Source organism: Corvus cornix, chromosome Z (assembly GCF_000738735.6).
Source record: "Corvus cornix cornix isolate S_Up_H32 chromosome Z, ASM73873v5, whole genome shotgun sequence".
In the NCBI taxonomy this organism is placed as follows: domain Eukaryota; kingdom Metazoa; phylum Chordata; class Aves; order Passeriformes; family Corvidae; genus Corvus; species Corvus cornix.
In genome coordinates this window covers 22,981-37,311 of record NC_046357.1, presented here as the reverse complement: position 1 = coordinate 37,311, position 14,331 = coordinate 22,981, and the positions used below count along the sequence as shown (strand labels likewise).

The window sequence follows — 14,331 nt, the reverse complement described above, 5'->3', positions numbered from 1 at the left end:
AATCTATGTCTTTTCCATCTAGCTTAAGTGAAATCAAAATTAAAGACTCTGTTCCTGTTTTATCTGATAAAAGTAGGTGATATAAAAAAGCCTGTGTTCCACACCCAAGGAACACACGGATCTCTAACCCCAGCATTCAGTCTTGAAACAGGCAAATTCCAGAGCTAAAGATAAAAGCCTCACAGAGAGGCCAGCCCAAAAATGCCATCCGAACTCCCAGTCTTTTCTAGATTCTGTGTTCCTAACAGTCACATAATGCAAAAATACATAGGAGTTCTTGGAAGAATCAGGATTCTGCCCTGATTCAGCCCTCTACCAAGAGGATGTTGCCTTTTCTAGCAGCTGGACCATCAGAAAGATTCATTTTAGGGTTTAGTCAGCTTGAATAGATTCAATTCAAAGATCCCTCTTCCTCCACTTGCTAAAATCTTGCTCCTGGCTGGGGAAAAATGACAGAGGGAATTCAGCCCCAGAATACCATTAACTCCCCAGTGTCAGGTAGAACTGAACCCAGGTCTGTAAGTATTCAGACTCTGAACTGAGGGTAAAGAATGCTTCAAATACACTTGCTTAGATTTCATGGACACATACCAAATGAAAAGAAAAAGGCTTACTAAAAATATGCACCTTTATTCAAACAAGGTTATCTCTGAACTCCAAGTATCAATTTACATCAGTCAGAAACAAACATGAAACTGTCAGCTGTTTGAATTTAAAATAAAATAAAAAACCAGTAGACATTTTTTGGTGTTACAGTAATTGATCCATTGAGAAAGGTCATATTTTCTTCCCACAGAAGTTACAAACCAGAGCAGTTAATTTACAAACCGTATTGTGCATTTGACTTGTAAAAGATTCAGGGATCACCATCTGTTTAACAACCCCCCACCAGTACAATCCCATTCTCTTGTCATTGCCAAATATTTGCTACCTATCATCCACAATTCAAATATAACTTATTCTCTCTAATATTGTCCAACTCAATTCCAAGGTGTCTTTTCCTCCTAGCTGGGAAATCTTACTGGATAAGAATCAAACACACTGTCACTGTTGAAAGAAACCTCCTAACAGGAGGCTACATTGACTGAAAAAATATTCTTAAAATCCAAATTTCTTGCTATTACTTCAAGAAGACAGGATGAAATCTGAGCTGGGCAGTTGGGAGTTTTCTTTTGATCCAGTGAGTTATGGAAGCTCCAAGGAGAGACGATTGTGAAATGAATCATGAAGCGAAGTTACCAGTCTTCTGATGTTCCATGTTAGACCCACTGTTCCCTACCACAGAAGTTTTCTCGTTGCACGTGGGAGACATGTCTGATCAAGCAGCCTCCTCCTGAAGAGAAAACTGTAGGTTTCAAGTTTCCCCCTAGACATCACCCCCAGCCTGCTCTTCTTTCTAACCAAACAGAAGTACAGGCTGCTCCAGCTTTAAACCAAAGGAATGGGTGGGTAAATTCACAGTAACAAAAATCCAGGCTCATTCCAATGGGCACATCAGAACTGCTCCACATTTTGCCAGATATTTATCAAAATACTTTCTGCATAAGGGGTTTTGCAAAGCCTGCTGTGAGAGAAGGAGCTCTGTTTGGATGTTGCACTGATAAAAGAAGGTCTGCAACTGAAAGGAACCACCACTGCACAATTTCAGAACCATTTAAGAAAATATATTACGTTTAGTTACAAGAGTCAGGGTTGTAATAGCTTAGATTCAAGGCACCTGGAAATATTTGCTGGTGTTGAAAGAACTGAAGCGATAAATTCCAATGTGTTATTCTGCTTTATCTGAAAAGTTGTTTATTCATTGATTAGCCTGAGGCAATAGTTTCTCTCATTAGTACAGCAAAATCTGCTCAAATTTAGAAATGAATCTATAAAGCTACACCACTTAGAGTATCCTCCATACTGCAGATGTGTTAATTGGTGTGTAGGCAGTGTCATTTTCTTGGTATAGCACAGACATTCACTTTTTGGACACTGTATTAGAAGTAACAAAATATATTGCATAGATTTATCATTTCTCCAAACTGACAGGCACAATACTGAAGTGTTCTTCATTACAGTGAATTTGGCAGCACGTGTTGCACTCCAAGGGAGCAGACTGTAGAAATGCAATAGGAGTAGTCATATTACAGATCATTTTTGCAGATTCAGACAAACAAATTAACAGTTCTAAATGAAATATCCTGATGCATTTGTGTATTTTATAGAATTCAGGAAACTACAGAAATACTTACTCTAATTCTACACACAACTCAAGGACAAAGTTACCACCGATATGTAAACAAGGCAAAATTAATTAATTTCACATTCCTAAGTTGGGCCCTCTGCTTTCTTTCTTTCCTGAAGCAAATGTTCACTTGATAAGCAGTATCAAAATCACATGTTCAGCCTTATGCTTTTGATATCCAGGCAGGAATTGACACAAAATACTGGTTCTACAGATTAACAAACGTGTCTGAAGCTAGTTTGTGAAGAAATGGGTTAACACTCAATACCTGCAGTTTACAATATTCACCATGTCAAGATTTAAATCAAAGCATCTGGACTTGATACATGAAAGACACAAGACAGCTTTAGGAAACTAAAGACAAATTCACACACTAAACATATCCTTGATACAATCAGATTGGAAGACAGATAAAGCAATCATGTTTGCTGGAAAAGTTCCACAAATCTCCCCAAAAAATTACAGACATATTATTGAAACTATGAAAGAAGAAATCAGCCCCACAATATACTTGAAGAAATTACTTTATCACATTTTCTCTCACTGCCCAAAATCAGGCTGCAAAATAAGGAGAAAAGCCTTTCTTCGCATGCTCTCTATAATTGGTGTTTTACATCAGGTATCAACAGTCAGGGTCTTAAAGGCCTGTCTTTGTATCCACGCATTAAAAAATGTTTAAATGAGAATTAAAGAAGATATCCTTACACTGTTAAATCCAAGTGGTAAACAAATAAAATGTTTATAGTAAGTTTTTACCTGCCAAAAAACCACCAAACCCCACAAAAGAACAGTTCTTTGAGGTGTGGGATTTTCCTACCTTCTTTTTCTTTTCTTTTTTTTAACTGCTATGTCAGGACACTTAGTAGCAAATTTTCTGCACAAATCATCCATCTGCAATTCACACTCTGAACAAACACCAAGCCTGGGTGTTTCAACTCCTCCTCTGGAATCTTAACAAAGCAGAGGAATCGGGGATTTGCCTTTCAGTATTAATGAAAAAGTCAGCTGAAAACACAGACCTAGATAGGGTGCAGTCTTCCCCCATCCAGCAGTTGCTCCCTGTTTTAGCATCAACACCTTAAATGAGAACTCATTTTATTTAACAAAATTCAATAATTTATAATATTGAAGTATATCCAACACTAAAATTTCCCTCATTTACAGAAGTGTAGAATTTTCTGTGCATACAGACTGCTGTTACATACACACAAAAGGAACAGGTCATCAAAAGAACTTTTTGGCTGCTGCTTCTTGTTGGCTCCTGAAAGAAAAGGCAGAAAAGAATTCTTCAAGTCTTTTTAACTTAAAACTAGCTAACTGTTGTAAATTTTCATTTATTTGAGGATTAGAAGATTCCATTCCTTATCAACAGAGACTTAGAGGAAATGTTAAGTCATATCACAAAAACAGGATATAATTTTTTCTACTCACAAAGACATGGGTAGCATCACTGTAGTTCCAATTTTGCATCAGACACAAAAGGAAAAAACCAAACAACCCCACATTCTGGACAAAAGCCAGAAACAATGAAAGAACAAACAAACAGACTTTTAAAATATTCTTAACATTTTCTGAAGCTTCTCGGTATCTGATTGGCCAAAAGATCAGCTTGGAAAAGGAAACCCATGCAACTATTCAGGGAAAGGATTTACTTTTCCCTCTGGCACAGATCATTAATTTTCTTAGTGGATACAGACACTATGGATCAACCACATCCAGGTGCTGGAATTACAAAGGCATCACAAAGAACTGGAGGGGAACAGCTCCTTGTTTGTCTTGGAAATCATCATTCCAGCCAATGGCAAAAAGACTACCAAGCATGGAGGTTGTCTTTTCCATCAATGCAAATAGAATTTCAACATTATGACATCACAAGGAGGAGGAAGACAACAGAAAAACCATCCCAATTAGCTTAGATAGAAAAAAAAGAAAAGAAAATAAAAGACACAACAGTCAGGCTGAAACAGGTCAGGTTCCCACTTGATACCCGGTGGGTGAGTGGGGATAGAATAAACCAAACTTCATTATGAAAATTCAACATTTCCAATGAGTTCTGGGACAGTGGTAAATTCTGCATTCTTAGAGGTTTTGAAGACCTGACCAGTTTAAACCCCAAGTGACCTTGTCTGAATTCAGTGTGGACTCCGTTTGGAGCAGAAGATTGAACTGGAGACCTCCCAAGGTCTCCTCCAATCTGAATGATTGCTTGTTTTAACAAGATTAACACAATGATGCCATTCCAATGACATTATCAGTCAGCAGTTCTAAAACTATTTGCCCTGCTGTCTTTAAGCCACACAAGACTTACCTATACGTGACATAACCAATGAATAACACAGTTTGCACCGCCACAAATATGAAGAAATGCATTGTAGATAAGCAGGATGGAAACGGTGGCAACTCTGGACACTTTGGTTTCTCACTGGATGGCTAAAAACCAAGAAAAGACCAAACAAGACATCCTATCAAAAGACTTACAAAACAAGGGCTTTGCAATGTGATGTAAAAATTGGAGCACAAGCAGAAAATGGAGGGAAATTACAGTACTCTGAAAAATAATCTTACTCCTCATCTCACTCTCCCCTTCCGCTTTTATGTTTCTCAGATAAATTGCCTGATGTTAAATTGAGGGTTATATAGAAAAGAATACATAAATATGGTAAATTAATCAAGGACCTTCTATGGATCATAAGCTAATTCAGCTTAATTGCTACCTAGGCTAGACTAAGGTACTCCTGGATATGAACACAGTCTTTTTTGCACTTAGAAACCTTAAGCAGAGTCTGCCTGAGTTTCCTCTGATTAAAGCTCTCCCTTGTGTGCAGAAGCATCACAGAATCTCCTCTGTATAGAGCTGTTAAATAGGGGGACAAACACAAAAAAAAAAAGCACCCAGAAAACCTAATTGCTTGACCTTGTTTCCACAGGAAATTAAGACTAAAAATCGTGCTCTTTGTGCAAAACTTCTCATCGAGACCCAGATCATGCAGTTAGGTCAAGGCAGCATAGTTTTAGCGAAGCAGCTTAATGAAGGATTAATTGCTCCCTAAACTGCATGCTGGCTCATCCTAGCTTTTCACTAACAGCCAAAGAAAGCTGTGTTACACTCATGCTTTACACTCCCAGCACATAAATTACCGTGTTTCGTTGTACTAAATGCTCTATGTCCCTCTTGACTACATGAAGGTGTTCTTTGATGTCGTTGAAGTGCTGGGTTGTTTCATAGACTCCTGCAGAGCCAGGGTGTTGAGCTCCACTGATGGATCTCAGAGCATCAGTCACAGAACTTCTGAAACAGGACAAACAGCAAACCAACTTTCAAAACACATCAGCTTTTCTACAAACAGCAGTTATTCTGGACCTTTTTTAGTTCATTAGAATTAGGCTGAAATACATAGTTGCCCCAAAAGGCAGCAAATTTCTTCTAGCTTTCGAGAATACCTCTCAAGAAATAATCCTTTAGTCAAACTATGATTTTTAAAAATAGTTAATTGCACGGACAGTTGCCATTTGTAGAGTGCCCCATATCTCGGTCACGCTGAGAATAAGAACTAGCAAATATTCTGTTGCCAGAACTTCTCCTTTGCCTGCCTGACTGATGAGGGCTATAGAACAAGAGTTCTGTCTGAGGCTCTTGCCAAGGCTTTAGGATCAGCAGAGTTTAATGCAATCTTTGAAGAAAACCAAAAGCTGTTTGAAAAATAAATAAATAAATAAATAAATAAATAAAAGCAGTCATGAAAGAAATAAAAACAAAGAGGCTTTAGGGATAAGAAAAGATTTAGATACATCCTTGTTTCATGATTACCATTTATATGAGGAACTCATTTCCCATATGCACTGTCATAATACTTAACATTGTCTTATTGTGAATTCATTTTGCTTCTACAACAAATGAAATTAAATCCAGAAAAAGTTGAGGTTTCATAACTAATTTGGTTTGAGGTAAACTAGTCAATGAGAGAAAAAAACCTTAATCTCTAATCAATATGTTTATATAATTTTCCTGTAGTGTGCTGTTTCTTTTGAGTTGCAAAAGAGGATTATTCTACAGCTAAAATATTTATCATGTGAATGATAATCTCCTCATTATTAACAGAATAGACAATCAAAATGTATGCCTTTGGATTTCTTTTTAATTTACTTAAAACTTTCCATTTGGTTCAGATGGGAGCTTACTTCAATGCTTTCACAGAGCACTCCTAACTCTTTGTAGAGTGGTCAGCAATTTTTCATTTACCTGGACTTGCAATTAGTATTATAGTAATATATTTTAGAAATAAATTTCTCACTGGAAGGTTTTATCTTAAATAACCCATCATGCCCACTGCCTAATAACCACTGACAGTAATTCTGTCTTTCCATATGCCTCACAGTGTTACAACGTAAGTGGGACACTCACTTAGTTCTTCTCCCTCCTAACAGAACCGTATCTACATAATGAGTAGCAATCTGCACACTCACCTTCCCCCAGACTGATCCAGTCTTTGTTAAAAGCAAAATAACTTCCCTTAATAGACACAGGCTGTATCAAATTGAATTTATATTGACTTTTGCATTAATAATACCCTGCTGATAGTTTCTATTGTAGGAACATGCAAGATTCTTCTGTAATCAGATGATGAAGAAATCCACAATCTTGCCAAGAAAATTACTTGGCCCCTAAGTCCTTTTCCTGCAGGATGACAAGCAATGCACCAAGGGGCTGTTTATTTCTCTCTCTAAATAAAGCATTTCTTTAATCTAAGAAATATATAAAGATGATGTTATGCAAACTCCGAGCTGGTAAGTAGTCACTAAAAGGGCAGACTGCCAATATTAACAAGAAAATCTAATTTGCTTGCAAGGTATAAAGATTTGTCAAGAATATTAACAGAAAAGCTTCCATGGAAGAACAAGTGCAAAAATGGAAGCACTCTAATCTTCATTCTACAAAAAACTGACCTACTTAGATAAATCACAAGAGCTGCCCTTGAACTAATACCGGGGGGGGGGGGAAGCACAACTGAAGGAAGTGTTTTCTCCTTTTTTTAAAAAATACAAGGTAAGGAAGGTTTTAGCTGCTACAAATGAAGGGCTAAACCAGCTTAAAGGCATTCCTGATTAAGACAGCAACAGCAAAATATTAAAGAAGTATTGAGACATCCTCATCAAACACAAGCATCTTCACAAATCTATGTACAAACAGCACCTTCAAGATAATGGTTTTACTTCATTGTTTTTAAAGGGGAACTTACCTGTTGAAGTGGAATTTCATGATAAAAAAAGAGACAAATTAGGGTGCTTAGCAATCCTTGGGGCATGAACTGACTTTACTACAGAAATTAAATATATGCAGAGAGTCTTCACTGAGGAACTGACGCAAACATCAAGTTTGTCAATATTGTCCCACTGAAGTAACGCACAGGATTTAAAAGGAAAACCATAAAATTCAAAACACACCCTTAATATTTGGAAGGTGTTTACCTTATTTCCTTTACTTGTCTAATGACCTCTTCTTGAGTTTTCACAACTGTCTCTATCTCTTGCTGGGAAACCTGGTAGGGGCAGGGGGAGGAAAAAGATCAACATCTCTTGGAAAAAGCAAATGGATCCCACTGCTGAAATCAGGCTGGGCTCTGAATCACCATGGGTTTTATTTACCTGTCCCTGATGACCTGGAAACCCAGCTCCTCTTTTGGCAATCTCCTCTGTGACTGCAGAGACGTATCTCCTCTGCTCATCCAGAATCATGTCCAGTTGCCTGTTAAGCTGTTTGATTTCCAGATGAATTCGATTCTGCCCCTCAAAGATTTGCCTCAGTTCACGATCACTCACAGTTTCAAAAACATCATCTGCTGCTAAGAAAAAAGCACAGGGGGTTCTTACACACGTGCACATTCCTCACAATTCCTTGCGTTGGATCATTTCTCTTGCTCCCTTAACATATCCACATCCATCTACCTTTTCCTACAACTTCACCGTCCCAAAGTCCAAAAGACTCTGTGGCAAGGGGATTATTTCTGATCAATAAAAGGCTGAACTGTATCTCAAAAATGCAGATCAAAATAACATATAGGACCTTTAGAATAGTCATAACTTATCACTGTGCAATACAGATGACAACCTGAAATTCCACGTCTAGATGCCTAAAGTACATTCTCAGTGTATTTGCATTCACATACAGCTATTAAAATCCACAGAAGTAACAAATGGCTTCCATTATATTTTCAAATAATCAGGTTCTTGTTTGCCCAGCATTAGGCAAGCATTAAAAAGCTTTTCCATGTAAGCACATGATCCAAGATATGCACTAGACCATCTTTTAAAGGGTTTTCTGTGAATGTAGAGAAACAGACCAAAAAGATGTCCTTTAAATAATGAAAAAGGCCATGCTTCCTTAATCACTTTACAGAGGGATGCATTACCTTCTCTTCCTTCTGTTGTTCTTAATTCCCACCATGTTTCCAGTCATTCATTTTGTTCTCAAGCCAGGCACCACTAAAATAACTTTAGAAACGGGAAGCACTTTACAGTAAAGATTTTTAAATAATGTAAGTAACATCAGTGGGAGCTTAGCAAGATCAACCGGAGTATCCCTAGTTCTGAACATCCTGGAAAACAAACATTTCCCTGGACAACTGAAAAATTGCTCAAATAACTTGCCTGGCTGTCCTTGCACATCAGGATGTTCCCTTTGAAATTCTTCCTTCTTCTTATCCAATTCTTGCTGAAAGTGCTCAAACTCTTCTTGATACTTCTCTTTATCTTTCTGAGGGATTTCTGCATCTGGTGTTGGCTTTAAAACATTATTGGAGGGAAGGGCATGTGTGAGATTTTTCTCATGTTCTCCCCCCCGCCATGCTTAACACAAATGATTCTGCAGCAAGGCTGTTCAGATTTCAGATGTGAAGATATAATAAAATTACTGCAGCACATTAATACATTTAGCTGAAGTGAGAAACCACACATTCTCATGGAGAACAAATAGAAAATTTTCCCAATAGAAAATTAAAACAAGCTTTACATGGATAAATGCTGTTTAGCAGTACAGAATCATTCTAGAAGTAGGGAAAGTTGAAAGGGAGAACAGATATTTTCCCACTTTCCAAGGAAAATGTACTTTGTAGTACTGCATGGTTTGATTTAACACCACGAGTTTTGTTGCTTCAGTGGTGCTTCAGAATTCTGGTCTTGAGAATATTAATGACAATATTACCAAAACATTACAATACCAGTTTAATTTTTCTAAACCAGATGACAGCACAGCTACATGGCAAAACTGTGAAACAGGAATGCCACGTGTCACTTAAGAGGAAATACCATAATCTGGTGCTGCATATAAAATAACATGCACAATAAAATATTTTACTAATCATGCATAAAAATCCTTACTGCTTCCTTCCCAGGCTCAGTCAGCTGGAAGGTCAGAAATGACAGCACATCGTGGTCATCTGTATTCAACAAACAAAACAAAACCACCTTACCAATTCCTGTAATTCCCAAGACAACCTTCCACTTGCAAAGGATCTTCAAAAAACAGCATCCTCCCAAGCGTTTGTGCAGCAGGGAATGAGAGTATATAGGGGCTTTGTCGGGAAAAACCAAAAATTCTTCACCTAAGCATGTCATTAATTTGGGACTGCAAGACGGTTAATTACATCATCATGGTCAAAAATTGGTATAATGGATCAACACTCGTAGTAAAAAACCAACCACCCAACCAACCTCTCTTGCAAGCCTTTCAAGTCCCCACAACATTTGCCATAAATTTTAACGTTTCCTACCTGCAAGTCCCCCTGTGGCTGCAGATATTCCAAAGTACCCCTGTGATGGCAACACCATATCTTCCACTTTGGCACAAAATTCATAGTCCTCTTTATCCGGAGTAAAGCCATTATTAATTAATACCTAAAAGGACAAACACTTAGGATTTTCACCACATTTGTGTTAATTGTTTTGTCAGTTTGCAGTAATGCTCACAAAATACAACTAATTGGGTAACTCAGCAGCTCAAACTGGAAACCAAAAACTATTTCTTTTCTGAAAAGAGACATTTTACTGACATTTTACATAAGCATTCTATTTGCAAAAGTCCACATCCTAAAAGGGTTCTGGGCAACACAGACCTGATCTACACCAGTCATCCCTTGCAGTTCTGATTCAAAGCTTAGGGAGACTCTGCAAATGCATCCCCAGAGAAAAGAGAGAACTGTTAAGTTTAACAACAACATCTGGGACAGAGAAGTTCCTAGAGGAGGCATCAGGGCCCAGGTGAAAACAGAGCAGCCTTGGAGGCTGAAATTTAACTTTCATTCAAGAGTGACAGGCAGCTTTTCCCATTAACAACACAGTACAAGGTCTGCCCTCTTTTAGGTGCAGTCACGTTTACTTTTAGAGAAACTTCTACTACAAAATGACAGCTCTGCACTTTATGGCTGCTACCTGTGAATATACGAACGGCACCTTTCCAGAAGGAATCAGAAGCCAACACACAGACACTTTGTAGTTGTCACAACCCAGCACCGCATTAGTATTTTTCTCTCCTTACCTAGAAGGAATTCACAATCAGCTGAATAGTATTTAAGAAGTCTTAAAGACTCCCTTATACCAGTGGTTTTTAATCTTTAGTCTTCAAAGCCCTACTAGGTTTTGGAGGTGAGAATCCTCAAGTAGCAGATTTAAATCTACTGTTAAATAGTTTCATTTTTTTAGCCACACTTCAGAACCTCTGGTTCAAAAATAAGCTACAAAACCCTCTGCAACTCTTAGGTCAGCTTAAGAAATACCAAGCTCAGGAGCTTCTCAATCACTTGAATCTTAAACAAATCCTGACTTTGGGACACCTCTCCAGGCAAATCAAGAGCAACAGAAGGGTTTGAGCACATTATGAGTGTGTTTGCACAACTGCCTCCTAAGTCACATCAGAAAAATCAGCAATACCTGCATTCTAATGTAGCCAAAAGAACCTGTGTAGCATTAAAACACAACACCTCCTTCCAACCTCTGCAGCCAAGCTCCATATTTCTAACACCAGAACTGACACATGTGTTGCAACTCTGTGAAAACCAGTTTCACATTTAAGAAGTTGAGAAACACAAGTAATTCTGTTATTTCAGACTTACAGTCAGTGTTTTTTGGTAGTATGTGATCTTGACTCGCACAGGATAGGGCTTGTTCCGAAAGTCCCTCTGACAGGATGCCAGTGCTTGCGTGGATCCATCACTGTGCAAAAAGGGAACATCAATAAAAATAAGTGTTATGGTTTATCAGCTGGGCCAAAAAGGTGTCTGACTCTCACTAAGCAACCTGATCCCAGTTTTTCAATCTGCAAGCTTTTCCAAGGCTGTTCTGTAATTGCACTGAGCTTTCTCAAGCCTGGGATCTCCAGTACTGCATGCTGTACACTTGACACAACGCAGAGGGAATGCAGGAATGGATGGGGAAATCTGTTTTCTGAGGTATAATTCTCAGATATATTCCTGCACCTGGGAACCTGGATGGAAATAAGATGCAGTGACTGCACCAAGTGAGCTAGACACCTGTCCTCTTTGAAATCCAAAAAGGTGTCCATTGTGCTGTTGATAAACAATCAAAAATCAAAATTAATCCAACTAATTTTAGTAACAGCAATTAGCTTTCAGTTAGTCACTTCTGCCAGTTATTAGTGTGTCTGGAGGATCCCCATAAGCAATAAAGTCTGTACTGTACCTCTATTTATCTGAGTTCATCCATCCCAAAGGGCATATGCCACTTAAATATCGATCAGTTGCCAATTTCTCTGCTGTTACTGCCAAAGCAGTGTTTTAACAAGTAGAAACCCTCAAATGTAAAGGAAACAACAAAGTTTCATATGAAAGAAGCCTTTATAATGCTTCTCATGGAACATTTCATCAATTAAAAGCAAGCATTCAGCAATAACACTGAAAAGAAACTTACTTCTGATGGTCATACAGAAGCTTTCCATTATTGCCTACAACAATCACTCCAGGATTGTTTTTCTAGGGAAAGAAACGGCACACAATTGGATTAGTTTAATTTGAAGGGAAGCATCAGCAACATCCCTGACGGTCTTCTACTAAAATCTGTCTAAAATGTCTAAAAGCAAGCCAAAATTGTGCAGGGGAAGCAAAAGCAGCAAAGCAGACCTATTATGTACTGTTTAAGCTTCAGGATCATTCTGGACTGGGAAACTGAGAACTGAAAACAGCAATTGTCATCCTCATCTGATACAAAATCTTTGCTGCTGAGTTACTCAAGGCAGATTTCTTCCAAGAAAAAGAGCATCTCTGAAGACACACATAGAAATTGCTGTTTCCACTATAAGGGAAACTTGACTACTTTATTTTATCCCTTTGAAGTGAAACAGGGGAAGAGTAGAAAAACAACATCCTTGCTTTTTCCTCAACAGGCAGGAAATTAATTTATCATCTTTTCGAGAAGAGTTTCCTTCCAACCAACCTTTCCATCATTGTCAAAGGAATCAAAGAAAATTCCAACACCGTTCCATTTATCAGCTGCCCCGAAAACAGGACCTTCCAAGCCTTGCTCTTCTGTAAACCAGATTGCCTATGAAGAAAGCAAAAAGTCATAGGTCAAGATTCACTTTTAAAGCACATTTATTTTTCTCAGTTAGGTCAAACTGCTCCTACCAATCCATCAGCTCCAATGCGGCCTCTTCCTGTAACTCGAAAGGTCACTTCCACTTCCCAATATTCAAATATTGATTTGTTTTTTGTCCACACTGAGCCTTTCTGGCTTTTCAAGGAGGTAGTTATGCGGATCTGATCTGCACTTGGGATGGCATCTAGAAAGCAAACAAGATGTTCTAACTTTCTGTTTAGCAGTGTAACAGAACAATAGGAATACATTCAGAGAGAAACTCGCTTGCATTAAGTAACATTTCTTTTTGGGATCATTTTCTTGAAAAAGCAGGAGAAAAAAACCTCATCTATGGACAGTTTCCTCCATGTTACTTGTAGCATAATGTCAAGTAAAAAAGTTACATTAAGCAGTAGCAACTAAATTAAAGTCTGAAAAAAACCCAGCAGAAGGTACTGCAGAGAAACTATGTGAAGGTGGAACTGTAGATGTCAACACCTTTCATAAGGGGGGACACTCGGGAAGGATGACAAGCCTTTCTGAGCACAACGGAACCCTTAACCCAAAGGGCACAGAAACTGTACAAACATTATTGAACCAAGTCCTATTTGCCAAGGCACACTTTGCATTTCGAGCTTCGAGACGATGAAACCGAACAGTTTTTCTGGCAGCACGGCCAGGGCCGACCTCGAGCGCGGCAGCAGTGACACATCAGCACTTCCCGGCAGCGCCACGAGTCCCCTCCCCAGGGCCCGCAGCCGCCACACCAGGAGGCTATAGGTACCTTCGCACCGCGGGTGGGAGCCCGGGTGTGCCCGGGCACTTCCCCGTCACCGCAGCATCTCCTCTGCGCCTCTGATGCCACGTGGAGCCCGAGGGCACGGCTGGCACCCACGGCCAGCTTCGCCCGCGGCTTCTCCCCGAGATCCCGCACCCCCCCGACCGGACACTGCTGCCTCCGCCTCAGGAACGCCACTGGCCCGGCCCCGCCACCCCCGTCCGGCACTTACTGCCCGTGTGCACCCAGAACGGCACCGTGCCGTCCGCCTGCACCAGGTGCGGCCCCTTGAAGCTGTACTTGTACTCGAAGCGCCGATGCGGCGCAGCCGCCGCGCCCTCCGTGGCCTGCGCGGCGGCGAGCGCCGGGCCGCCGAGGGCGAGAAAGAGCAGCAGCGGGGCGAGCGGCGCCGCCATCTTGGCCGAGCTGCGGAGCGATGCACAGGGCCAGCGGGGCGACCCCTGATTGGACGAGCGCGGGGGCGGGCGCGGGGGGGGCGGGGAGAGGGGCGGGGCCGGTGTGTGGGCGGGGAGCGGGGCGGGAACTGGGCCGGGCTGGGGGCGGGGGCGAGGCCGGCGTGAGGGCGGGCAGCGGAGGAGGGCAGCGGGGGCGGGGAGTGGGCCGGCGTCGGGCTCCCAATGTGCCCAGTGGCCACGTGGGAGCCTGGGGCCGGCCCGGTCGCGGTGTCTCCCGGCGAATTTCCGAGCTCCCCCGGGTTCGAGGGGCCGCGTGCTGTGGGCGGGTG

The 14,331-nt window shown here is 40.5% G+C and overlaps 1 protein-coding gene across 2 annotated transcripts; it reads right to left on the bottom strand.

Annotated features, from left to right (window-relative positions):
* Nucleotides 1–610: 610 nt before the first annotated feature.
* On the bottom strand, nucleotides 611–14,031 carry LMAN1 (lectin, mannose binding 1). Of its 2 annotated transcripts, none has more exons than XM_039567204.1 (13): nucleotides 13,819–14,031; nucleotides 12,859–13,013; nucleotides 12,668–12,775; nucleotides 12,146–12,207; nucleotides 11,332–11,431; nucleotides 9,994–10,117; nucleotides 9,602–9,660; nucleotides 8,873–9,005; nucleotides 7,871–8,067; nucleotides 7,694–7,764; nucleotides 5,366–5,516; nucleotides 4,536–4,657; nucleotides 611–3,488 (listed from the first exon to the last, which is right to left on the bottom strand). In XM_039567204.1, exons 1-13 carry the CDS (start codon nucleotides 14,000–14,002, stop codon nucleotides 3,452–3,454), a joined length of 1,503 nt encoding a protein of 500 aa, XP_039423138.1. In that variant the 5' UTR covers nucleotides 14,003–14,031; the 3' UTR covers nucleotides 611–3,451. The 2 variants fall into 2 exon arrangements, with proteins under 2 accessions (XP_039423138.1, XP_039423139.1); XM_039567205.1 differs by having other exon boundaries at nucleotides 7,871–8,064.
* Between the last annotated feature and the right edge of the window lie 300 nt (nucleotides 14,032–14,331).